This window comes from Eretmochelys imbricata, chromosome 8 (assembly GCF_965152235.1).
Source record: "Eretmochelys imbricata isolate rEreImb1 chromosome 8, rEreImb1.hap1, whole genome shotgun sequence".
NCBI lineage: Eukaryota > Metazoa > Chordata > Testudines > Cheloniidae > Eretmochelys > Eretmochelys imbricata.
The window spans coordinates 107,056,251-107,081,448 of NC_135579.1; the positions used below are offsets into that span (position 1 = coordinate 107,056,251).

At 45.6% G+C, this 25,198-nt stretch overlaps 1 protein-coding gene across 1 annotated transcript in view; it reads right to left on the reverse strand.

Annotated features, from left to right (window-relative positions):
- Window positions 1-25,198, reverse strand: part of ST3GAL3 (ST3 beta-galactoside alpha-2,3-sialyltransferase 3) — a 355,813-nt gene that overhangs the window by 191,817 nt on the left and 138,798 nt on the right. Inside the window, exon 5 of the mRNA XM_077823827.1 lies at window positions 3,390-3,482. Coding sequence (XP_077679953.1) covers window positions 3,390-3,482 — 93 coding nt within the window. The remainder of the gene's footprint in view (window positions 1-3,389; window positions 3,483-25,198) is intronic.

Below are 25,198 nucleotides of genomic sequence, written 5' to 3' on the forward strand. Positions count from 1 at the left end.
TCAGAGGTGTGTTGGAAATATTTCTTGAGTCGGAGACGTCGAGAATAGGATTCTAGGTCACCACAGAACTGTATCATGTTCGTGGGGGTGGAGGGGCAGAAGGAGAGGCCCCGAGATAGGACAAACTCTTCTGCTGGGCTAAGAGTATAGTTGGATAGATTAACAATATTGCTGGGTGAGTTAAGGGAACCACTGTTGTGGCCCCTTGTGGCATGTAGTAGTTTAGATAGTTTAGTATCTTATTCTTTTGTAGAGAAGCAAAGTGTGTGTTGTAAATGGCTTGTCTAGTTTTAGTAAAGTCCAGCCACGAGGAAGTTTGTGTGGAAGATTGTTTTTTTATGAGAGTATCCAGTTTTGAGAGCTCATTCTTAATCTTTCCCTGTTTGCTGGGGAGGATGTTGATCATTACACAAACTAAAACTATTTCCCCATGTTTATCCCCGCCCCTCACCCTCCATTGTTCCTCAGACGTTCTTATCAACTGCTGGAAATGGCCCACCTTGATTATCATGACAAAAGGTTTATTCCCCCCTGCTCTCCTGCTGGTAATAATAGCTCACCTTAAGTGATCACTCTCGTTACAGTGTGTATGGTAACACCCATTGTTTCATGTTCTCTGTGTATATAAATCTCCCCACTGTATTTTCCACTGAATGCATCCGATGAAGTGAGCTGTAGCTCATGAAAGCTTATGCTCAAATAAATTTGTTAGTCTCTAAGGTGCCACAAGTCCTCTTTTTCTTATTTCTCAGAGGAGGAGACAGTGACTCCTCTGGAGATTCAGACTCTCCCAAGAAAGAGAGGAAAAGGTCTCAATCCAACAGCAGTTCCAACAGAGGAAAGGCACAGTTGGAAGATGGAGGAGGGGATAGGCTTCTGTCAAAGGTAACATCCCCTGGCAGAGTCAATCTCCCTAGTGCGAGAAGGCCCTGATGATGGGGGAAACAGAACCTCAGGGAGAGCACAGATGTCCTGCAGTGCAGTGTAAGTCTTGCCTCCCTGGAGTGCAAGCAGTCTGATACGTTCATGCTGGTGGGGTCGGAGGAAGAAGGCTCCATGTGACCGGAGCGAGAGACAGCAGCACTGCCATTGGTGGTAGAAGCTCTGATTGCGCCAGAACCAGCAGATTCCAACTTTTTGATTTGGACAGTACTGGTGGAGTGAGTGTCACTGGGGTGGGGTCCAATACTCTGGTCTATGGGCTTTTGAGACATGGCTCTGGGACTCAGGACATAATAAGTCTTCAGGGATTGAAAGAGCAGATTTGCTCGATTTAGGAGGAGCTGCGTTGGACATCTTTGAAGCAGACTTAAGAGGCAGACCTGCTCTTACGCTTTGTGCAAGCATTCTCTGCCTGCCCAATGAAAACCTGACGGGGTGGTCTGTGGGTATGGATTCCCCAGCAACAGTCAGACCTCACAGCAGGAGGCATGCTGTGTAACAATTCAAGCCAATGTACTGGGGCCGTGGGGGAGTGTTCCACAGCCTGGTTCTGACTGCAGCCTCCTGCCCTTCTCCAGAAGGTGTTTTCTAAGCCAGGGTCCCCTCACCTCATGGGTATGGCTAGAGAAAAAGCAGCATGTATTACACCTAGCCATGATGTGGGCCTCCCCAAGACAGTACAAACAATGCTGATGCTTGTCACTGACTGAGAAAGACTGGGGATATGACACACAGTTTTTGAAGCCCAGAGTTCTGGCCATAATCCAATACCCATAATGGTGTATGGGGGAAGGGAGTGCCCCCAAGGCAGGGATTCTATCTAACTAGAAAACTCTGCTAAAAGTTGTAAAACTATTAAAAACTAACTATAAAGAACCATACAAAAAAGCACTAAGGCAACCTTTGAAATATTCAGAGCAAAGAAATTGAAGGAGAGCTCTGGACTCTGGAGGTTCGGAGCCAAGCCACGAGGGAGCAGGAAGGAACTGGCCACTCCATCCTTTATTTGTTTGGCTGGAAGCACAAGGAACGTAAAGGATGCATAGTGGCCAAACAGACACTGCGTGCAAGAATTCTCTGACTCCAGGTGCACGCACACACCCACAAAGGAATACACACAGGGACCAGCACTCGAAGAAGAATCTCAGCTTTCATTTAAGAAAAAAATTCCAGACATCATGATTTCTGGGAAAAGCTTGAAAAGGTGACCCAAAAGTACCAGAAAGACTCAAAAAACAAAAGGCAAATAAAAAGAACTCCAACATTATTTTTAAGCCAATCTCATGATTCTGGGAACCTGATTCATGATTTTTGAACACTTGGGGTTGACAATATCACAGCAGACTTGTTCAGAGGGGAAGATGAGGAGACTAGTGTGATATTTCATTGGAAAAAGTGAATGAGATACAGCAAGACCAGCAGACTCTTCATAGTATGCCTTGGGCTCTCTAAACACTATTTAGAAAACTCTGCTGCCCAGCTCCCGAGCACTTGAGGGCCAGTTTGCCCTTGTGTGCAGGTAGAGGAGATTATAACCCCTCCTACCTCAGATAGCTAAATTTACCACTAACTGAGAAGATGCAACTCAGTGGAGCTGCACTTGTAGTTTCAATGGAGTTGCACCTGCTTACACCAGCAGTGAATTTGGCCCTGAGCCTACACTCTTTGTTGATCTACTGCTTGCATCATTGAAGATACCGTACTGTATATTCACAGGGTGAAATCCTGGCCCCACTAAAGTCAATGGCAAAACCCCCATTGATTTCCATAAAGCCAGGATTTCACAAGGGGCATCCACTGGAACGGGAATAGCAAAATAATGTAGCAACCATCTACAAGACAAGCTACCTATGAGTAGCATATTGAGGTTCCCCTGAGACCTCTTCCATTTGGTTCCCCACAAACTCGGTTCAATTCTAGTCTCATCACTTGGGTTCCTTTACTAACATACAATCAAATTACATTTGAGTTGATCAGGCTCAAGCATAGGGGGTGGGTACAGAGTATACCACACATGCAAAGCTACACAGCAAACCTCTTCCTTTATATACATTTATACATTACATTGTATTTACTATACATTGCATCACATGTTCTGGGATTGGCTTGGTCACTTTGTAGGAACCAATCCACGTACAGCACACGTTGTCCATGCATGACTCTCTCTTTACTTCACCTTATGTTCCAGGTTTATCTGATTCATTATTATCTTGTCAACTATAAATGGTTCCCTGGGTATCCCCCCTTATCTTAGCTAGTACAGTTATTCTGTTCCCAGCCTGCTGATCATTTCTGGGGAGACAGGATTAGGGAGGTAAATGGAAGGCCTCACTCAGCCAATTACTCACATCAAGCCAGGCCGACATAGGATCCTGCATGCAGAGGAGGTAAGCAGTTGGGGAAGAGCAGGGCTGTAAAGTACAAACACTGGGGAACTGATCACTTACTTTGGGAAGATGGAAGTCATGAGCGCTGATGCATACCCAGGTCTGCAAACTCCCTCAGAGAAATTTGCATACTTTGATGCTAGCTCTGGAGGCCTGTGGGAAAAAGAATGAGAGTCAAGACTTTCCAGGGTATGTAAGTGCTGAGTGTGTCACCCTGACTGATCCTTCTAGTATTTAAATCTCTTCCTTGACCGTGCTTCTCCAAAACAGCTATGAAGACTATTAACAGAAACAAACTTTTTTTGTTTGATTTTTACACAAACATGGGAGAATATCAAACCACCGTGGGGTCAGAAATATCTGAAACACCACTAAATCAGAGTAGCAGCCACGTTAGTCTGTATCCGCAAACAGAAAAGGAGTACTTGTGGCACCCTAGAGACTAACAAATTTATTTGAGCATAAGCTTTTGTGAGCTGCATCTGATGAAGTGAGCTATAGCTCACGAAAGCTTGTGCTCGATTAATTTCTTAGTCTCTAAGGTGCCACAAGTCCTCCTGTTCTTTTTACCACTAAATCACTACTTCTGTTGAGGGACTTCACACTCTTAGGAAGGTGAAGCTCCAGGAAGGAATTAAAGCTATCTAGATACTATTTCAGACTTCTGTCTCTCCAAAAGGAAGTGAAGATTAAAAGGTAAGAGAACCACTTGTTCAGGCTATTTTTCTACTACATGCTAGAAGTAAGATCTCAGCGGAAGTATTAGTTACAGGACAAGTTTCAAACATTTTAATCAAATTACAAAGCAGATTTCTACTGGCCGACAGTCATCAGCCACTGTTTAGATTTTAAAGGGGATGGATCCTCTGGGCATCCAAATAGACAGCGCTGCCCTTGTTCTATTGGGAAGTGGCCTAATAGCACAGCCAGTCACATAACTCAAGGGTGGAGCAGTGACTGCAGAAGCCTAATGAAAAGAGCCGTAACTGACACACAGGCTACGTGGTTAAAGCTTAGCATTTGGAGAGATTTCAGAGTAACAGCCGTGTTAGTCTGTATTCGCAAAAAGAAAAGGAGTACTTGTGGCACCTTAGAGACTAACCAATTTATTTGAGCATAAGCTTTCGTGAGCTACAGCTCACTTCATCAGATGCACACTGTGGAAAGTGTAGAAGATCTTTTTATATACACACAAAGCATGAAACAATACCTGCTCCCACCCCACTCTCCTGCTGCTAATAGCTTATCTAAAGTGACCACTCTCCTTACAATGTGTATGATAATCAAGGTGGGCCCTTTCCAGCACAAATCCAGGGTTTAACAAGAACGTCGGGGGGGGGGAGGGGGTAGGAAAAAACAAGGGGAAATAGGTTACCTTGCATAATGACTCAGCCACTCCCAGTCTCTATTCAAGCCTAAGTTAATTGTATCCAATTTGCAAATGAATTCTAATTCAACAGTTTCTCGCTGGAGTCTGGATTTGAAGTTTTTTTGTTGTAATATCACAACTTTCATGTCTGTAATCGCGTGACCAGAGAGATTGAAGTGTTCTCCGACTGGTTTATGAATGTTATAATTCTTGACATCTGATTTGTGTCCATTTATTCTTTTACGTAGAGACTGTCCAGTTTGATCAATGTACATGGCAGAGGGGCATTGCTGGCACATGATGGCATATATCACATTGGTGGATGTGCAGGTGAACTAGCCTCTGATAGAGTGGCTGATGTTATTAGGCCCTGTGATGGTGTCCCCTGAATAGATATGTGGGCACAGTTGGCAACGGGCTTTGTTGCAAGGATAGGTTCCTGGGTTAGTGGTTCTGTGGTGTGGTGTGTGGTTGCTGGTGAGTATTTGCTTCAGGTTGGGGGGCTGTCTGTAGGCAAGGACTGGCCTGTCTCCCAAGGTTTGTGAGAGTGTTGGGTCATCCTTCAGGATAGGTTGTAGATCCTTAATAATGCGTTGGAGGGGTTTTAGTTGGGGGCTGAAGGTGACGGCTAGTGGCGTCCTGTTATTTTCTTTCTTAGGCCTGTCCTGTAGTAGGAGACTTCTGGGTACTCTTCTGGCTCTATCAATCTGTTTCTTCACTTCCGCAGGTGGGTATTGTAGTTGTAAGAATGCTTGATAGAGATCTTGTAGGTGTTTGTCTCTGTCTGAGGGGTTGGAGCAAATGCGGTTGTATCGTAGAGCTTGGCTGTAGACGATGGATCGTGTGGTGTGGTCAGGGTGAAAGCTGGAGGCATGTAGGCAGGAATAGCGGTCAGTAGGTTTCCGGTATAGGGTGGTGTTTATGTGACTATCGTTTATTAGCACTGTAGTGTCCGGGAAGTGGATCTCTTGTGTGGACCGGACCAGGCTGAGGTTGATGGTGGGATGGAAATTGTTGAAATCATGGTGGAATTCCTCAAGGGCTTCTTTTCCCTGGGTCCAGATGATGAAGATGTCATCAATATAGCGCAAGTAGAGTAGGGGCGTTAGGGGACAAGAGCTGAGGAAGCGTTGTTCTAAGTCAGCCATAAAAATGTTGGCATACTGTGGGGCCATGCGGGTACCCATAGCAGTGCCGCTGATCTGAAGTTATACATTGTCCCCAAATGTAAAATAGTTATGGGTAAGGACAAAGTGACTGAACTTTGTGATATTACAACAAAAAAACTTCAAATCCAGACTCCAGCGAGAAACTGTTGAATTGGAATTCATTTGCAAATTGGATACAATTAACTTAGGCTTGAATAGAGACTGGGAGTGGCTAAGTCATTATGCAAGGTAACCTATTTCCCTTTGTTTTTTCCTACCCCCCCCCCCCCAGACGTTCTTGTTAAACCCTGGATTTGTGCTGGAAAGGGCCCACCTTGATTATCATACACATTGTAAGGAGAAAGAAAAGGAGTACTTGTGGCACCTTAGAGACTAACCAATTTATTTGAGCATGAGCTTTCGTGAGCTACAGCTCACTTCATCGGATGCATACCGTGGAAACTGCAGCAGACTTTATATATACACAGAGAATATGAAACAATACCTCCTCCCACCCCACTGTCCTGCTGGTAATAGCTTATCTAAAGTGATCATCAGGTTAGGCCATTTCCAGCACAAATCCAGGTTTTCTCACCCTCCACCCCCCCACACAAATTCACTCTCCTGCTGGTGATAGCCCATCCAAAGTGACAACTCTTTACACAATGTGCATGATAATCAAGTTAGGCCATTTCCTGCACAAATCCAGGTTCTCTCACTCCCTCACCCCCCTCCAAAAACCCACCCCCATACACACACAAACTCACTCTCCTGCTGGTAATAGCTCATCCAAACTGACCACTCTTGGAGAAACTTGGAGAGTGGTCAGTTTGGATGAGCTATTACCAGCAGGAGAGTGAGTTTGTGTGTGTATGGGGGTGGGTTTTTGGAGGGGGGTGAGGGAGTGAGAGAACCTGGATTTGTGCAGGAAATGGCCTAACTTGATGATCACTTTAGATAAGCTATTACCAGCAGGACAGTGGGGTGGGAGGAGGTATTGTTTCATATTCTCTGTGTGTATATAAAGTCTGCTGCAGTTTCCACGGTATGCATCCGATGAAGTGAGCTGTAGCTCACGAAAGCTCATGCTCAAATAAATTGGTTAGTCTCTAAGGTGCCACGAGTACTCCTTTTCTTTTTGCGAATACAGACTAACACGGCTGTTACTCTGAAACCTGTCATTGTAAGGAGAGTGGTCACTTTAGATAAGCTATTAGCAGCAGGAGAGTGGGGTGGGAGCAGGTATTGTTTCATGCTTTGTGTGTATATAAAAAGATCTTCTACACTTTCCACAGTATGCATCCGATGAAGTGAGCTGTAGCTCACGAAAGCTTATGCTCAAATAAATTGGTTAGTCTCTAAGGTGCCACAAGTCCTCCTTTTCTTTTGGAGAGAGGAGATTTGAGTCTAGTACCCAACTTTACCACAGACTTACTGTGGGACCTTGAGCAAAACTCTTTGTGCCTCTGCCCGTCCGCAAAATGGAGATACTACTACTCATCCATGTGACAGATATACTGCAAGGCATCAATCATTAATGCTTTTACGGTACCTGTAGATACCGAGATGCAAGCCACGACACAAAAATAATAATTATTATTCCATACAAAAAACTGCATCCTTACGGTTTCACTATTAACCACTCAAAGTCACTGGAAGCGGCAGGAGCTTAGTACTGCTGAGAAATGGCCCTACAGCTACAGAGATATACTGCACCGCTGACAGCAGCTATTCAACAATGGCATCTTTATAAGGTTCTAAATCAGCGGCAACAGAAGGCGAGTAGCGTGGATCCACGCAGACAGTCACCTCAAAGAATCTCAGTTACCACCAGAACTGTTCTTTCTTCTCCAAGCATTGCCTACATGGATCCCCCCTCTAGTTATTTTGTCCTCCAACACCTGTTGGCATTGGGATCTGTTGTATTAATTTAGACTGAATATGCAGATCCAAACAGTTAAAGTGTTAACATGACCCAGTCACTATCAACACTGAACAGTTTTAAACATGGTTAAGGGACCACAGGCTGCTTAGTACCACAGCAAATACACCATTAAAAATCCTTTTAACCTTTTATTAAAGACCAGTGGGTGGGGGGGGGGAAACAGTTAAAGCATTTGAAATGTAAAGTATTAATTAATGCTTTCATTTTAACAACATTCCTTGTTCTCTTTCTCTTCCAAGAGAGTCTGGCAAACATGGAGGGTTTTCCATCTAAAGTCTCTTAAGATGGTAAAAACTATCTTTTTTGGGGAAAAGAGAAGACATTAATTAAAACAGGCTGGAGCTGTTGTTGTTAAAGTTTGATCCTGTTTCCTAGAAGACAAAACAAGACAATCAAACACGAAAGAGGGAGAGAAAAGACCAGCAGAGATAGAAAATGAAGCTTCTGTCTCTGATATTGACTAGCTTGCAACCTCACTTCTGGAGAAACACAGGCCCAGCCCTCAGTCTTACTAGCCACTCTGAGACCTAGTGAACTGCTATCAGCCTCAGGCTGTTTAGGATATTGCATTTACCTGCCTCTTTCCGATCACAGGCTCACAGCAGTGTTGCAAAATATACAGTCTTGGCTGACTAAGGCAGACACTTACTAGACATAAGGAAAAAAGAGGATAGGAAAGAGAAGAAATAAGGTGGGAAGGAAAAGAAGACATAAATAGGGCACAGTGTGGGGGTGGGGGGATGGGTATATGTGTGTATATGTGAGTGAGAGAGACAAGAGAGAAAGTCTCACATCACAGGTGGCATCTAAGATTTAGATGGAGCTGGTGGTGATATCATTTGGGTTCCCTCTCTCTGACCCAGTCTGGTCAGGACATCTTTCAGGATTAGCATGAAGAAGGTCCCGAGTCCCAGGAGACAGTAGGGATGGCAGCCATGACGATAAAGCTGGCTCCAGCAATTGTTGGCAGACAGATGCTTCTTCTGCTAATTTTTCCCAAAGGTCTTTTCTTTTTAAGAACCCCAGAAAGGAGTGTTGGGCAGAATACTCCATCCTCTCATTATTTTGACCTCCAATAGACAAATTTTAAACATCAATTTTGGTTCACTGATTTCCATTCCTCTACTCCTCTTGTTTACCAGTCATCTTAACACAGTCTTTGAGTGGAATCAATACAGCCCTTTCTGTTCGGACTAATTCAGTCTCGGTCTCTTTTTTGTGTCTTTTCTCATCAACATTTGTTGTGATCACTTATTGTGGCACTTTATGAACTTTCTCTCACTTTTTACAGTTGAACAATTAGGGTAAATTTTTAGGCCCATTTATCACAATCTCTCTCATGGCAAGGGAACACCCATATATGCTACAGAAAAATCTGCATTTTAAGGAACAGCTTCCTTCTGTTGATTTTATAAGAAGACCTGTTTACATCTAAGCAATGTAGCTTATACACATTTGGGAATAGATGGGAGTTGCAGAAAAGTTATTGCTACTTGGGAATTTCCTTTCTTAGCCCTGGTCTACACTACGGGGTTAGGTCAAATGTAGCCACATTAGGTCAATTTTAAAATGACTGCGTCTACACAACCAACCCTGTTCCATCAACCTAAAGGCTCTTAAAATCGATTTCTGTACTCCTCCCTGGCAAGGGGAGTAGCGCTAAAATCCACCTCGCTGTGTCTAATTTGCGGTAGTGCATACGCAATTCAACAGTATTGGCCTCCAGGAGCTATCCCAGAGTGCTCCAATGTGACCGCTCTGGACAGCACTTTGAACTCCGATGCACTAGCCAGGTACACAGTAAAAGCCCTGGGAAATTTTGAATTTCATTTCCTGTTTGGTCAGCGTGGCGAGCTCAGCAGCACAGGTGACCATGACCCCCAGAATTGCAAACAAGCTCCAGCATGGACCGAAAGGGAGACACTGGATCTGATTGCTGTATGGGGAGAAGAATCTGTGCAGGCCGAACTCCGATCAAGAAGAAGACATGCTAATATATATGCCAAAATCGCACAGGACATGGTGGAGAGAGGCTACAACAGGGACACACAGCAGTGCTGCATGAAAGTCAAGGAGCTCAGGCGAGCCTACCAAAAGACAAAGGAGGCAAACGGTCGCTCCGGGTCAGAGCCCCATACATGCCACTTCTATGATCAGCTGCATGGCATTCTAGGAGGGGGGACCATACCACTACCCCACCACTGTTCGTGGACACTTGCAAGGGGGGAGTCTCATGCAACAGGGAGGAGGATTTTGTGGATGAGGAAAAGGAGGAGGAGAATGTGCAGCAGGCAAGCGGTGAATCCGTTCTCCCTGGCAGCCAGGACCTTTTCATCACCCTGGAGCCAATACCCTCCCAAGGCGGGATCCCCGACCCTGAAGCCAGAGAAGACAGCTCTGGTGATTGCACATTTGTAACTACAGTACAGGGTTTAAAAGCAATAGTGTTTAAGGTTTGATTTGCCCTGAAGAATTGGGATGCATTCACGGCCAGTACAGCTACTGGAAAAGTCTGTTAACGTGTCCGGGGAAAGAGTGGGAATCCTCCAGGGACATCTCCATGAAGCTCTCCTGGAGGTACTCTGAAAGCCTTTGCAGAAGGTTTCTGGGGAGGGCTGCCTTATTTCGTCCTCCACGGTAGGACACTTTACCATGCCCAGCCAGGAGCAAGTAGTCTGGAATCACTGCAGCACAAAACATGGCAGCAAATGGTCCTGGGTTTTGGTTGCATTCAAGTTGAGAAGTGAGTCTTTATCTTTATCTTTCTGTGTTAGCCTCAGGAGAGTGATATCATTCATGGTCACCTGGTTGAAATAGGGGAATTTTTGTAAGGAAGCAGTAAAAAGACCCTGTTCATGCTGGGTTGTTTGCACTTGGCTAAACCGGATCATCCCAGAGAATAGCCACGCGGCTGCTGGAGGGGTGAATGGATCATCCCAGAGAATAGCCATGAGGTGGGGTGGAGGGGAGGTGGGGGGCAGCCCCTCCTTTTAAATGTGAAACCCAACTGGCATTGCTTGCTATGGGAAAGGATGGCGCTGCAGTTTGAAACCATTCCCACATGTTATGAATGTGGACGAAGCCAACTCCACATACCAAAAGGCTTACCATGGCTGCCTGGGAACCGAATTCTGTTGCCCAGCCGTGTGTGATGTGTCACCATACCGGCAGGCACTCAATATAAAAGGCAAAATGCGACCTTGTACCTAAAGCACATGTGCTGTGTGGTGTGAATTGCTTGATTCACTGTGAAAGAGTCTCCCTTTTTTTCTCAGAAATGTATCTTCTTAAATTTTACTCTCCCTTTTTGTCTCCCCCCAGGTGCAAATGTTTCTATGCTCCCCCTTTCATCTCCCATCCCTGAGGTTATCGCAGATTAGAAGGCGAAAAAAAATGCACTCGCGATGACATGTTTTCCACGCTCATGCAGTCCTCCCGCACTGATAGGGCACAGCTTAATGCATGGAGGCATTCAGTGGCAGAGGCCAGGAAAGCATTAAGTGTGCGCAAAGAGCAGAGGCAGGAGGCGATGCTGAGGCTAATGGGGGAGCAAACGGACATGATGAAGCGTCTGTTGGAGCTGCAGGAAAGCCAACAAGAGCACAGACCCCCGCTGCATCCATTGTATAACAGCCTGCCCTCCTCCCCAAGTTCCATATCCTCCTCACCCGGATGCCCAAAAACGCAGGCGTGGGAGGAGGGTCCGGGCACCCAGCCACTCCACTCCAGAGGATGGCCCAAGCAACAGAAGGCTGTCATTCAAACAGTTTTGATTTGTAGTGTGGCTACAATAAGCAATGTGGCCTTGTCCTTCCCTCCTCCCGCATCCCACCCCACCCGGGCTACCTTGTCAGTTATCTCACTTTTTTTTTTTTAATCATATCATAGAATCATAGAATCATAGAATATCAGGGTTGGAAGGGACCCCTGAAGGTCATCTAGTCCAACCCCCTGCTCGAAGCAGGACCAATTCCCAGTTAAATCATCCCAGCCAGGACTTTGTCAAGCCTGACCTTAAAAACCTCTAAGGAAGGAGATTCTACCACCTCCCTAGGTAACGCATTCCAGTGTTTCACCACCCTCTTAGTGAAAAAGTTTTTCCTAATATCCAATCTAAACCTCCCCCACTGCAACTTGAGACCATTACTCCTCGTTCTGTCATCTGCTACCATTGAGAACAGTCTAGAGCCATCCTCTTTGGAACCCCCTTTCAGGTAGTTGAAAGCAGCTATCAAATCCCCCCTCATTCTTCTCTTCTGCAGGCTAAACAATCCCAGCTCCCTCAGCCTCTCCTCATAAGTCATGTGTTCTAGACCCCTAATCATTTTTGTTGCCCTTCGCTGGACTCTCTCCAATTTATCCACATCCTTCTTGTAGTGTGGGGCCCAAAACTGGACACAGTACTCCAGATGAGGCCTCACCAATGTCGAATAGAGGGGAACGATCACGTCCCTCGATCTGCTCGCTATGCCCCTACTTATACATCCCAAAATGCCATTGGCCTTCTTGGCAACAAGGGCACACTGCTGACTCATATCCAGCTTCTCGTCCACTGTCACCCCTAGGTCCTTTTCCGCAGAACTGCTGCCTAGCCATTCGGTCCCTAGTCTGTAGCGGTGCATTGGATTCTTCCGTCCTAAGTGCAGGACCCTGCACTTATCCTTATTGAACCTCATCAGATTTCTTTTGGCCCAATCCTCCAATTTGTCTAGGTCCTTCTGTATCCTATCCCTCCCCTCCAGCGTATCTACCACTCCTCCCAGTTTAGTATCATCCGCAAATTTGCTGAGAGTGCAATCCACACCATCCTCCAGATCATTTATGAAGATATTGAACAAAACCGGCCCCAGGACCGACCCTTGGGGCACTCCACTTGATACCGGCTGCCAACTAGACATGGAGCCATTGATCACTACCCGTTGAGCCCGACAATCTAGCCAGCATTCTACCCACCTTATAGTGCATTCATCCAGCCCATACTTCCTTAACTTGCTGACAAGAATACTGTGGGAGACCGTGTCAAAAGCTTTGCTAAAGTCAAGAAACAATACATCCACTGGTTTCCCTTCATCCACAGAACCAGTAATCTCATCATAAAAGGCGATTAGATTAGTCAGGCATGACCTTCCCTTGGTGAATCCATGCTGGCTGTTCCTGATCACTTTCCTCTCATGCAAGTGCATCAGGATTGATTCTTTGAGGACCTGCTCCATGATTTTTCCAGGGACTGAGGTGAGGCTGACTGGCCTGTAGTTCCCAGGATCCTCCTTCTTCCCTTTTTTAAAGATTGGCACTACATTAGCCTTTTTCCAGTCATCCGGGACTTCCCCGGTTCGCCACGAGTTTTCAAAGATAATGGCCAATGGCTCTGCAATCACAGCCGCCAATTCCTTCAGCACTCTCGGATGCAACTCGTCCGGCCCCATGGACTTGTGCATGTCCAGCTTTTCTAAATAGTCCCTAACCACCTCTATCTCCACAGAGGGCTGGCCATCTCTTCCCCATTTTGTGATGCCCAGCGCAGCAGTCTGGGAGCTGACCTTGTCAGTGAAAACAGAGGCAAAAAAAGCATTGAGTACATTAGCTTTTTCCACATCCTCTGTCACTAGGTTGCCTCCCTCATTCAGTAAGGGGCCCACACTTTCCTTGGCTTTCTTCTTGTTGCCAACATACCTGAAAAAACCCTTCTTGTTACTCTTGACATCTCTCGCTAGCTGCAGCTCCAGGTGCGATTTGGCCCTCCTGATTTCATTCCTACATGCCCGAGCAATATTTTTATACTCTTCCCTGGTCATATGTCCAACCTTCCACTTCTTGTAAGCTTCTTTTTTATGTTTAAGATCCGCTAGGATTTCACCATTAAGCCAAGCGGGTCGCCTGCCATATTTACTATTCTTTTGACTCATCGGGATGGTTTGTCCCTGTAACCTCAGGGATTCCTTGAAATACAGCCAGCTCTCCTGGACTCCTTTCCCCTTCAAGTTAGTCCCCCAGGGGATCCTGGCCATCCGTTCCCTGAGGGAGTCGAAGTCTGCTTTCCTGAAGTCCAGGGTCCGTATCCTGCTGCTTACCTTTCTTCCCTGCGTCAGGATCCTGAACTCAACCAACTCATGGTCACTGCCTCCCAGATTCCCATCCACTTTTGCTTCCCCCACTAATTCTACCCGGTTTGTGAGCAGCAGGTCAAGAAAAGCGCCCCCCCTAGTTGGCTCCTCTAGCACTTGCACCAGGAAATTGTCCCCTATGCTTTCCAAAAACTTCCTGGATTGTCTATGCACTGCAGTATTGCTCTCCCAGCAGATATCAGGAAAATTAAAGTCACCCATGAGAATCAGGGCATGCGATCTAGTAGCTTCCGTGAGCTGCCGGAAGAAAGCCTCATCTACCTCATCCCCCTGGTCCGGTGGTCTATAGCAGACTCCCACCACTACATCACTCTTGTTGCACACACTTCTAAACTTAATCCAGAGACACTCAGGTTTTTCTACAGTTTCGTACCGGAGCTCTGAGCAGTCATACTGCTCCCTTACATACAGTGCTACTCCCCCACCTTTTCTGCCCTGCCTGTCCTTCCTGAACAGTTTATATCCATCCATGGCAGTGCTCCAATCATGTGAGTTATCCCACCAAGTCTCTGTGATTCCAATCACATCATAGTTCCTTGACATCACCAGGACCTCCTTAAATTAAAATTAATTTATTTAAATTAATAAAGAAAGGATGCATGGTTTCAAAACAAAAGTTACTTTATTTCCTTTGCCAGTTGTTATCAAAGGGGGGAGGGTGGTTGGCTTACAGGGAATTAAAATCAACAAAGGGGGCGGGTTTGCAGCAAGAACACACACACACACAGCTGTCACACTGTAGCCTGGCCAGTCATGAAACTGGTTTTCAAAGCCTCTCTGATGCACAGCACACCTAGCTGTGCTCTTTTAATCGCCCTGGTGTCTGGCTGCTCAAAATCAGCCACCAAGCGATTTGCCTCAACCACCCACCCCACCATAAACATCTCCCCCTTACTCTCACAGATATTATGGAGCACAGAGCAAGCAGCAATAACAATGGGAATGTTGGTAGCGCTGAGGTCTAACCTAGTCAGCAAACAGCACCAGCGAGCTTTTAAACGTCCAAAGGAACATTCTACAACCATTCTGCACTTGCTCAGCCTATAGTTGAACTGCTCCTTACTACTGTCCAGGATGCCTGTGTACGGCTTCATGAGCCATGGGAGCAAGGGGTAGGCTGGGTCCCCAAGGATAACTATTAGCATTTCAACATCCCCAATGGTAATTTTCCAGTCTGGGAAGTAAGTCCCTTCTTGCGACTGCTCAAATAGCCCTGAGTTCCTAAAGATGCAAGCGTCATGCACCTTTTCCAGCCGTCCCATGTTGATGTCGGTGAAACGTCCCTTGTGATCCACCAGTGCTTGCAGGATCATTGAGAAGTACCCCTTGCGGTTTACGTACTGGTTGGCAAGGTGGTCCGGTGCCAAGATAGGGATATGTGTTCTGTCTATCGCCCCACCACAGTTAGGGAACCCCATTGCAGCAAAGCCATCCGGTATGACCTGCACATTTCCCAAAGTCACTACCCTTGATAGCAGAATGTCAGCGATTGCATTGGCTACTTGGATCACAGGAGACCCCACAGTAGACTTGCCCACTCCAAATTGATTCCCAACTGACCGGTAGTAGCAAGGCGTTGCAAGCTATCGCCACTCACTTCTCAACTGTCAGGGCAGCTCTCATCCTAGTATTCCTGTGCTTCAGGGCGGGGGAAAGCAACTCACAAAGTTCAAGGAAAGTGGCCTTACGCATGCAAAAGTTTTGCAGCCACTGTGAATCATCCCATACCTGCAACATTATGCGGTCCTACCAGTCTGTGCTTGTTTGCCAGGCGCAGAATCAGTGTTCCACTGTATCAACCAGCCCCACTGCTGCCATGATGTCCCAATTGCCACAGCCCATGCTTTCAGGAACGTCTGGGTCCATGTTCTCATCACAATCGTCCTCGTGCTGGCGTCTCTTAGCCCAGTTCTGCACATACTCCACGATAATGTGCAAGGTGTTTATAATGCTCACAACAGCAGCGATGAGCTGAGCGGGCTCCATGCTTGCCGTGGTATGGCGTCTGCACGGGTAACCCAGGAAAAAAGGTACAAAACGATTGTCTGCTGTTGCTTTCACAGAGGGAGGGAAGGTGGGGCGACTGACAACGTACCAGAACCACCCTCGACAATGTTTTTGACCCATCAGGCATTGGGACCTTAAACCAGAATTCCAATGGGCAGCGGAGACTGCGGGAACTGTGGGATAGTTACCCACAGTGCACCGCTCCATAAGTCGATGCTAGCCATGGTATTGAGGACACACTCTACCAACTTAATGCTCTTAGTCGGGACATACACAATCGACTGTATAAAATCAACTTCTAAAAATCAACTTCTATAAAATTGACCTAATTTCGTAGTGTAGACATACCCTTAGAACCTTCATAAGCTTGTGGTTAAGGCACAGGCTGAAGACTCAGGAGATATGGGGCCAATTCTCAGATCTGCCAGATCTTAAGTCAAATTACTTAATCCATCTGTTCCTCATCTATAAAATGAAAGTAATAATACTTCCTTTCGTAGCCTTGTCTATTTATGTTGTAAACTTTTCAGAGTAGGGACTATCCTTGCTATGTATATGTGCAGGGCCTAGCACAACGGGGTCCCTCTCCTGCTTGGTGCTACTATCATACAAAGGAAAACAATAAAGGTGGGATTTTAAAAAGTGCCTAAGGAGTCAGCAGCACACGTCCCACTGTGACTTTCAGTGGGGTTTGTGTTCTTCACTTCCTTAGGAGATTTTGAAAAATCCCACCCTCAATAAATAATTGAGTCACCAAGCCTGCCTGACTCCTATCAAATAGAGAGCAGTACTACTAACAAAAAAGGATGATTGGGTGGACTTGGACAGTACCGTCCAATCAAGGAACTCAAAGTAGTTTACAAACATCAAATAACTCAGGGACCACTGTGAGAGAGGTAAATATTTTACATTTACATAAAGAGGCTTTAACTCAAAAGACCACAGAACCACTAAAATGCAGTCGGAAGGTGGAACGTGATATGGCAGTCAGCCAGACCACAGCACACGGTAAACTGTGTGTAGGTATAGGGAAGAGTGTAACATTTTAGATGCACCAGGCAAACTCTACCTCTGCAGTGACATTGGATCTTTACTGCCTGAACAGTGAAGTACTGACAGGACAGAAAGCCCCTCAGTTTGTTAAGGGTTTCTCCAGCAGACATCATAAACTACATAATGTAGAATTCACCTAGGTCAGTAGAAAAAGCTGAGTCATCCCTGCCAGGATTTGAACCTGGCACTACAAAAGGTCCCCCCCACCCCCTCACCCCCGCTCTCCTGCTGGTAATAGCTCACCTTACCTGATCACTCTCATTACAGTATGTATGGTCACACCCATTGTTTCATGTTCTCTATGTATATAAATCTCCCCACTGTATTTTCCACTGAATGCATCTGATGAAGTGAGCTGTAGCTCACGAAAGCTTCTGCTCAAATAAATTTGTTAGTTTCTAAGGTGCCACAAGTCCTCCTGTTCTTTTTTCAGGGAGTCTAGGTATTCCAAGCCTATGGCTGAGACTGCTAATCTGCTGTTTCCGGTTTACTGTAATACTATATTAATCTACTATTCAGACCATGGTCTGTTGGTGGTGGTAGAGACTTTCAGTGAGTTCAATTATAGTGACAGGTTTCAGAGTAGCAGCCGTGTTAGTCTGTATTCGCAAAAAGAAAAGGAGGACTTGTGGCACCTTAGAGACTAACAAATTTATTTGAGCATAAGATTTCATGAGCTACAGCTCACTTCATCGGATACTCAAATAAATTTGTTAGTCTCTAAGGTGCCACAAGTACTCCTTTTCTTTTTGCAATTATAGTGAGTGGTTCTCCACTGGCCAGAATGTGAGAAAAGGTTGTATTTTGTCCCTAAGCCTCTTTAACATATGTGCAGAATTTATGGATGTGAATCATGGGAAGTTAATGCTTCTGACAAGAAGAAAACTGAAGCTTTTGAAATGTGGTGCTAGCACAGATTCTAGGGCATCTTCTGGATGAAAAAAAGAAAAATGCCTACGTTATAAATATTATTGGAGAGAACCCTGATGTCAGAAATCAACAGATGCAAACCTACGTACTTCAGTCACACTAGGAGTAGAGATGGAAATAACCTGAAGAAAGTTACTATGGAAGGAATGGTGGAAGGTCATGGCAGTAGGGGGTCAACCAGTGAAAAGATGGATGGATGGTGTGCACCGGGTCTCTGGAAAGTTAGTAATGGATTGAGAAGACTTCCAGCAATTCTGTCATGTTGTAATAGTAGTAGGCATCCTTCAGTCTCGAGAGACCATGGGTATGTGCCCCTGAGAGGTAAAGAATTTACCCAGTTGGCTTTTTGGCTTTTTGAAGAGACCCATTTGAGAGAGAGAATCTCTGCCGCATCTGTCACATTTAAAAGGTGACGTTTTGACCCTTTTGGTTCTGCCTTCTGCAAGCTCTTTTCTCCGCTGCTAAACTGGACGGCTTCCTCTCAGAACTCCGGAGACCTTTGTTAAGCTCTTGTTTCCAAAGCCTGTGGTCTTGAGTGTGATCTTCCCATTTGTCCACATCCATGTCCATTTCTTTGAGGCTTTGCTTGCACACATCCTTGAAACACAATTTGGGGCATCCTTTGGGTCTTTTTCTAGATGCCAGTTTGCCGTAGAGGATGTCCTTTGGTATGCGCCCATCATTCATTCACCACACATGCCCAAGCCAGCAGAGGTGTCTCTGTTTGAGGAGTGTTTGCATGCTGGGTATGCTGGCCCTCTTGAGCACCTCAGTGATGGTGACTCTGTCCTTCCAGGAGATTCCAAAGATTCGACAAAGGCAACGCATATGAAAGCTGCTGAGCCTCTTTTCCTGATGAGAGTAAAAGGTCCCTGTCTCGCTCCAATACAAAAGTGTGCTGATAACACATGCTTGATACACACAGATCTTTGTGTGTTCTGTCAGTTTGTTGTTTCGCCATACCCTCTTGTTCAGTCTAGACATTGTTGTGGTGGCTTTTTCAATGAGGAGGTTGAGTTCGGTATCAAGTGAAAGGTTGACTGTAATCGTGGACCCCAGGTATGTAAACTCGTTCACCACTTCACAGTCATAGTTGTTGATCTTGATGGAGGGTGCTTCCTCAACTCCTTGGCACATTATGTTCATCTTCTTTTGGCTTATAGTAAGCCCCAAGTATTGGCAGTCTTTGGAAAACTGTCCATTAGGCTTTAAAAATGAGCTTCTGTGTGGGGTGTCACTGCTGTGTCATCATCAAAGAGGAGGTGTTGGATTAGGGCCTCCCGAGTCTTGTGAGTCTTGCAAGATTGAACAGCTTTCCACCCGATCTTATGTGCAAATAGAGTTCCTCAGTTGAGGAACAAAGAGCTTGTTTCAGTAGCAGGAAGGAGAAGATCCCAAACAGAGTTGGGGCAAGTACTTGCATAACTCCACTAAGACCTTGCTTAACTCCACTAAGAATGTGGAAAGCCTCAGACACTGAGCCATCGTATTGGACCGTGGTGTACATCTTTTCATAAAAGGATCGAATCATGCTTAAGAACTTGGGGGGACATCAAATCATTCCTAGAAGCGCGAACAGTGCACTTCTACTGACAAAGTCAAAAGCCTTTGTGATACTGATGAAGGCTATTGTCATAAATATAAAGGGAAGGGTAAACCCCTTTAAAATCCCTCCTGGCCAGAGGAAAAAATCCTCTCACCTGTACAGGGTTAAGAAGCTAAAGGTAACCTCGCTGGCACCTGACCAAAATGACCAATGAGGAGACAAGATACTTTCAAAAGCTGGGAGGAGGGAGAGAAACAAAGGGTCTGGGTCTGTCTGTATGCTGCTTTTGCCGGGGATAGAACAGGAATGGAGTCTTAGAACTTTTAGTAAGTAATCTAGCTAGGTATGTGTTAGATTATGATTTCTTTAAATGGCTGAGAAAAGAACTGTGCTGAATAGAATGACTATTCCTGTCTGTGTCTCTTTTTTGCAACTTGAGGTTTTGCCTAGAGGGATTCTCTATGTTTTGAATCTAATTACCCTGTAAGGTATCTACCATCCTGATTTTACAGAGGTGATTCCTTTACTTCTATTAAAAGTCTTCTTGCAAGAAAACTGAATGCTTTTTCATTTTTTTCATTGTTCTCAGATCCAAGGGTTTGGTTCTGTGGTCACCTATGCAAATTGGTGAGGATTTTTACCAAACTTTCCCCAGGAAGTGGGGTGCAAGGGTTGTGAGGATTTGGGGGGGAAAGACGTGTCCAAACTATGTTTTCCCAGTAAATCCAGTTAAAGTTTGGTGGTGGCAGTGGAAATCCAGGGACAAAAGATAAAATTAATTTGTACCTTGGGGAAGTTTTAACCTAAGCGGATGAAAGTAAGCTTTGGAGGTTTTCATGCAGGTCCCCACATCTGTACCCTAGAGTTCAGAGGGGGGGAGGAACCTTGACAGCTATGTAGAGGGGCTTCCTTTGTTCCTGCATTTCTCTTGTAGTTATCTCAGATCATGTCAAGAGTAGACTTTTCCGCTTTGAAAGCCGCACTGTGACATGCATCCGATGAAGTCGGTATTCACCCATGAAAGCTGATGCTCCAATACATCTGTTAGTCTATAAGGCGCCACAGGACTCTGTCGCTTTTACTGTGATTCAGGATAGACTTTGACTCCCTCAGGGAACTGATGGGCAGGATCCCCTGGGAGAATAACGTGAGAGAGAAAGGAGTCCAGGAGAGCTGGCTGGCTGTATTTTAAAGAATCCTGATTGAGGTTACAGGGACGAACCATCCCGATGTGTAGAGAGAATAGTAAATATGGCAGGCGACCAGCTTGGCTTAACAGTGAAATCCTTGCTGATCTTAAACACAAAAAAGAAGCTTACAAGAAGTGGAAGATTGGACAAATGACCAGGGATGAGTATAAAAATATTGCTCGGGCATGCAGGAGTGAAATCAGGAAGGCCAAATCACACTTGGAGTTGCGCCTAGCAAGTGATGTTAAGAGTAACAAGAAGGGTTTCTTCAGGTATGTTAGCAAGAAGAAGAAAGTCAAGGAAAGTGTGGGCCCCTTACTGAATGAGGGAGGCAACCTAGTGACAGAGGATGTGGAAAAAGCTAATGTACTCAATGCTTTTTTGCCTCGGTCTTCACAAACAAGGTCAGCTCCAGACTACTGCACTGGGCAGCACAGCATGGGGAGGAGGTGAGCCCTCTGTGGAGAAAGAAGTGGTTCGGGATGATTTAGAAAAGCTGGATGAGCACAAGTCCATGGGGCCGGATGCGCTGCATCTGAGAGTGCTAAAGGAGTTGGCGGATGTGATTGCAGAGCCATTGGCCATTATCTTTGAAAACTCAGGGCGATCGGGGGAAGTCCCGGACGACTGGAAAAAGGCTAATGTAGTGCCCATCTTTTAAAAAGGGAAGGAGGAGGATCCTGGGAACTACAGGCCAGTCAGCCTCACCTCAGTCCCTGGAAAAATCATAGAGCAGGTCCTCAAGAAATCAATTCTGAAGCACTTAGAGGAGAGGAAAGTGATCAGGAACAGTCAGCATGGATTCACCAAGGGCAAGTCATACCTGACTAATCTAATTGCCTTCTATGACGAGATAACTGGCTCTGTGGATGAGGGAAAAGCAGTAGATGTGTTGTTCCTTGATTTTAGCAAAGCTTTTGACACTGTCTCCTATAGTATTTTTGCCAGCAAGTTAAAGAAGTACGGGCTGGATGAATGGACTATAAGGTGGACAGAAAGTTGGCTAGATTGTTGGGCTCAATGGGTAGTGATCAATGGCTCCATGTCTAGTTGGCAGCCGGTATCAAGTGGAGTGCCCCAAAGTCGGTCCTGGGGCCAGTTTTGTTCAATATCTTCATAAATGATCTAGAGGATGGTGGCAAGTTTGCTGATGACACTAAACTGGGAGGAGAGGTAGATACGCTGGAGGGTAGGGATAGGATACAGAGGGCCCTAGACAAATTAGAGGATTGGGCCAAAAGAAATCTGATGAGGTTCAACAAGGACAAGTGCAGAGTCCTGCACTCTGGACGGAAGAATCCCATGCACCGCTACAGACTAGGGACCGAATGGCTCGGCAGCAGTTCTGCAGAAAAGGACCTAGGGGTTACAGTGGATGAGAAGCTGGATACGAGTCAACAGTGTGCCCTTGTTGCCAAGAAGGCCAATGGCATTTTGGGATGTATATGTAGGGGCATTGCCAGCAGATCAAGGGACGTGATCGTTCCCTTCTATTCGATATTGGTGAGGCCTTATCTCGAGTACTGTGTCCAGTTTTGGGTCCCACACTACAAGAAGGATGTGGAAAAATTGAAAAAAGAGTCCAGCGGAGGGCAACAAAAATGATGAAGGGACTGGAACACATGACTTATGAGGAGAGGCTGAGGGAACTGGCATTCTTTAGTCTGCGGAAGAGAAGAATGAGGGGGGATTTGATAGCTGCTTTCAACTACCTGAAAGGGGGTTCCAAAGAGGATGGATCTAGACTGTTTTCAGTGGTAGCTGATGACAGAACAAGGAGTAATGGTCTCAAGTTCCAGTGGGGGAGGTTTAGGTTGGATATTAGGAAAACCTTTCTCACAAAGAGGGTGGTGAAACACTGGAATGCGTTACCTAGGGAGGTGGTGGAATCTCCTTCCTTAGATATTTTTAAGATCAGGCTTGACAAAGGTCTGGCTGGGATGATTTAGTTGGGGATTGGTCCTGCTTTGAGCAGGGGATTGGACTAGATGACCTCCTGAGGTCCCTTCCAACCCTGATATTCTATGATTCTATGATACTGACTGCAAGAGTTTGAAATCTGTACAGGACAACTCGGGCAAAGGCTTTTCGCATAATGCTAAGAAGGGAAATGCCACAATAGTTGTTACAGTTGCTCCTGTCACCTGTGTTTTTATATAGCGAGAGTGACGTAGTTGACATCTCTCATTTCTTGTGGTACTTCGCCTTCTCTGCAGGCAGAGCAACTCATGAAGATGTTGCAGTAGAATAGGTTTTCCGCATTTTATGACCTCGGATGGTATGCAGCCTTTTCTGGGGGCCTTTCCATTGGGGAGGCCATCTATGGCAAAGCTAAGCTCCTCAACAGCTGGTTCATCATCAAGTTGGTTCATAAAAGGTAGCTTTCATGGCATTGATGCCTGCGTCCGTAACAATATTTTCACGAGAGTAAAGCTCAGAGTAGTGTTCTACCCAGCAATCCATCTGCTTGGTGTGGTTGTTGATTGTTTCCCTGGTTGTCGATTTCAATGGGGCTGTCTTCTTTGAAGTTGGACCCAAGGCTTTCTTGATCTTGTCATATTGTTTCTGATGTTGCCTCCATCAGCTGCTACTTGGATGCTTACACATAAGTGCACCAACAGTCACTGGCACAGCGTCAAGCAGTTTGTTGTACCTTGGTTCTTTCCGCTTGTAAGGCTTTTTCATTTGGGTCTTTCTTGTAGTTGGTTTGGGCTATGCATTTGGCCTCTCTGACTGGTGTCAACACACTGGAATAGGCTGTCAAACCAGTCGTTGGTCTTGTTTCATTCTTCCCAAAGTCTGACAGAGCTGCATCATAGATTGTGTTCTTCAGTTGCTCCCAGTTCAGCTGGGCGCTTGTGTCACAATCACTGGTGTCAAGGGCTTGTTGTAGTGTGTTCTTGTACTCCTGTGACTTTTCTTGGTCTGCTATGGCACCAATGTTAATATAAGGACATCCTTTTACTTGAGATCTGTGTATTTTCTTTGGTTTAAGTCTGACCTTCCTGCATACCAGAGAGTGGTCTGTGTCGCAATCAGAACTTTGATAATTGTGAGTAATGAGGAGGATGTTAAGGTTGGTACGCCTTGTGATGATAAGAGCCAGTTGGTGCTAATGGCCAGATCTGGGATGTTTCCAAGGCACTTTGTATTGTGGCTTTGTCTGGAAGAATGAGTTTGTTACACAGAGATTGTAACAGGAACAAAATTCTAGCAGTCTCTGGCCGTTTCCATTCACCTTACCAGTTCTGTGATGACCAAGACAGTTGGTCCATGCTTTATGATCAGCTCCTGCCCTTGCATTAAAGTACTTCAGCGGGAAAACATATTTGTGTTTCAGAATCTTGCTGATGGTGGTGTTCAACTGGTTATAGAACTGGTCCTTGATGTCAGAAGATGAGAGTGTTGGGGCATAAACACTCATAAGGTTGACTAGGCCCTCAGATGTGAACAAGCATAGGGCCAAAATTCTCTCTGATCCATCTGTAGGTGGCTCAATCATCCCCAGAAGGGAGTTCTTGATGGCAAATACCACTCCGCGTTCTCGCATTTCTTCTGCACTTTTCCCCTGCCAGAAAAACGTGTAGTCGTCTTTTTCTCTGAGAGACCCTCTTGATGTTAGCTGTGTTTCTTGGAGGAATGCGATATCCATATTGAGTTGTTTCAGCTCATCACTGATCACGACAGTTTTACCTGTATCATTGATCTGTTGAAGGTGCTCAGAAAATACAGTTGTCATGGTGCGAACGTCCTCGCTCTCTATCTTTAAGGATGTTTTCTTTCTTTTACTTGAGTTGCCAGGTGCACTGGTTACAGTCCACTTGTCAAGTTATACAACTCTAAGCTCCAGGCATCCATTGCCGCAGGCAGACTGTGGTGGCTATTGTCTACACTATCAGTACCTGAGGAAACTACAGTGTGTTGGTGATCTTCCTGAAAACACCATCCTGGCCACTATGGATGTAGAAGCTCTTTACACCAATATTCCACAGAAGGATGGACTACAAGCTGTCAGGAACAGTATCCCTGATGAGGCCATGGCACACCTGGTGGCTGAGCTTTGTGACTTTGTCCTCACCCACAACCATTTCAGATTTGGGGACAACTTATACCTTCAAATAAGTGGCACTGCTATGGGTACCTGCATGGCCCCACAGTATGCTAACATTTTTATGGCTGACTTAGAACAACGCTTCCTCAGCTCTCGTCCTGTAGCACCCTTCCTCTACTTACTCTACATTGATGACATCTTCAACATACGGACCCACGGGAAGGAGGCCCTTGAAGAATTCCACCTGGATTTCAACAATTTCCACCCCACCATCAACCTCAGCCTGGACCAGTACACACAAAAGATTCACTTCCTGGACACTACAGTGCAAATAAGTGATGGTCACATAAACATCACCCTATACCGGAAACCTACTGACCGCTATACTTACCTACATGCCTCCAGCTTCCACCCAGGACACATCACACGATCCATTGTCTATAGCCAAGCCCTAAAATACAACCAAATTTACTCCAATCCCTCAGACAGAGACAAACACCTACAA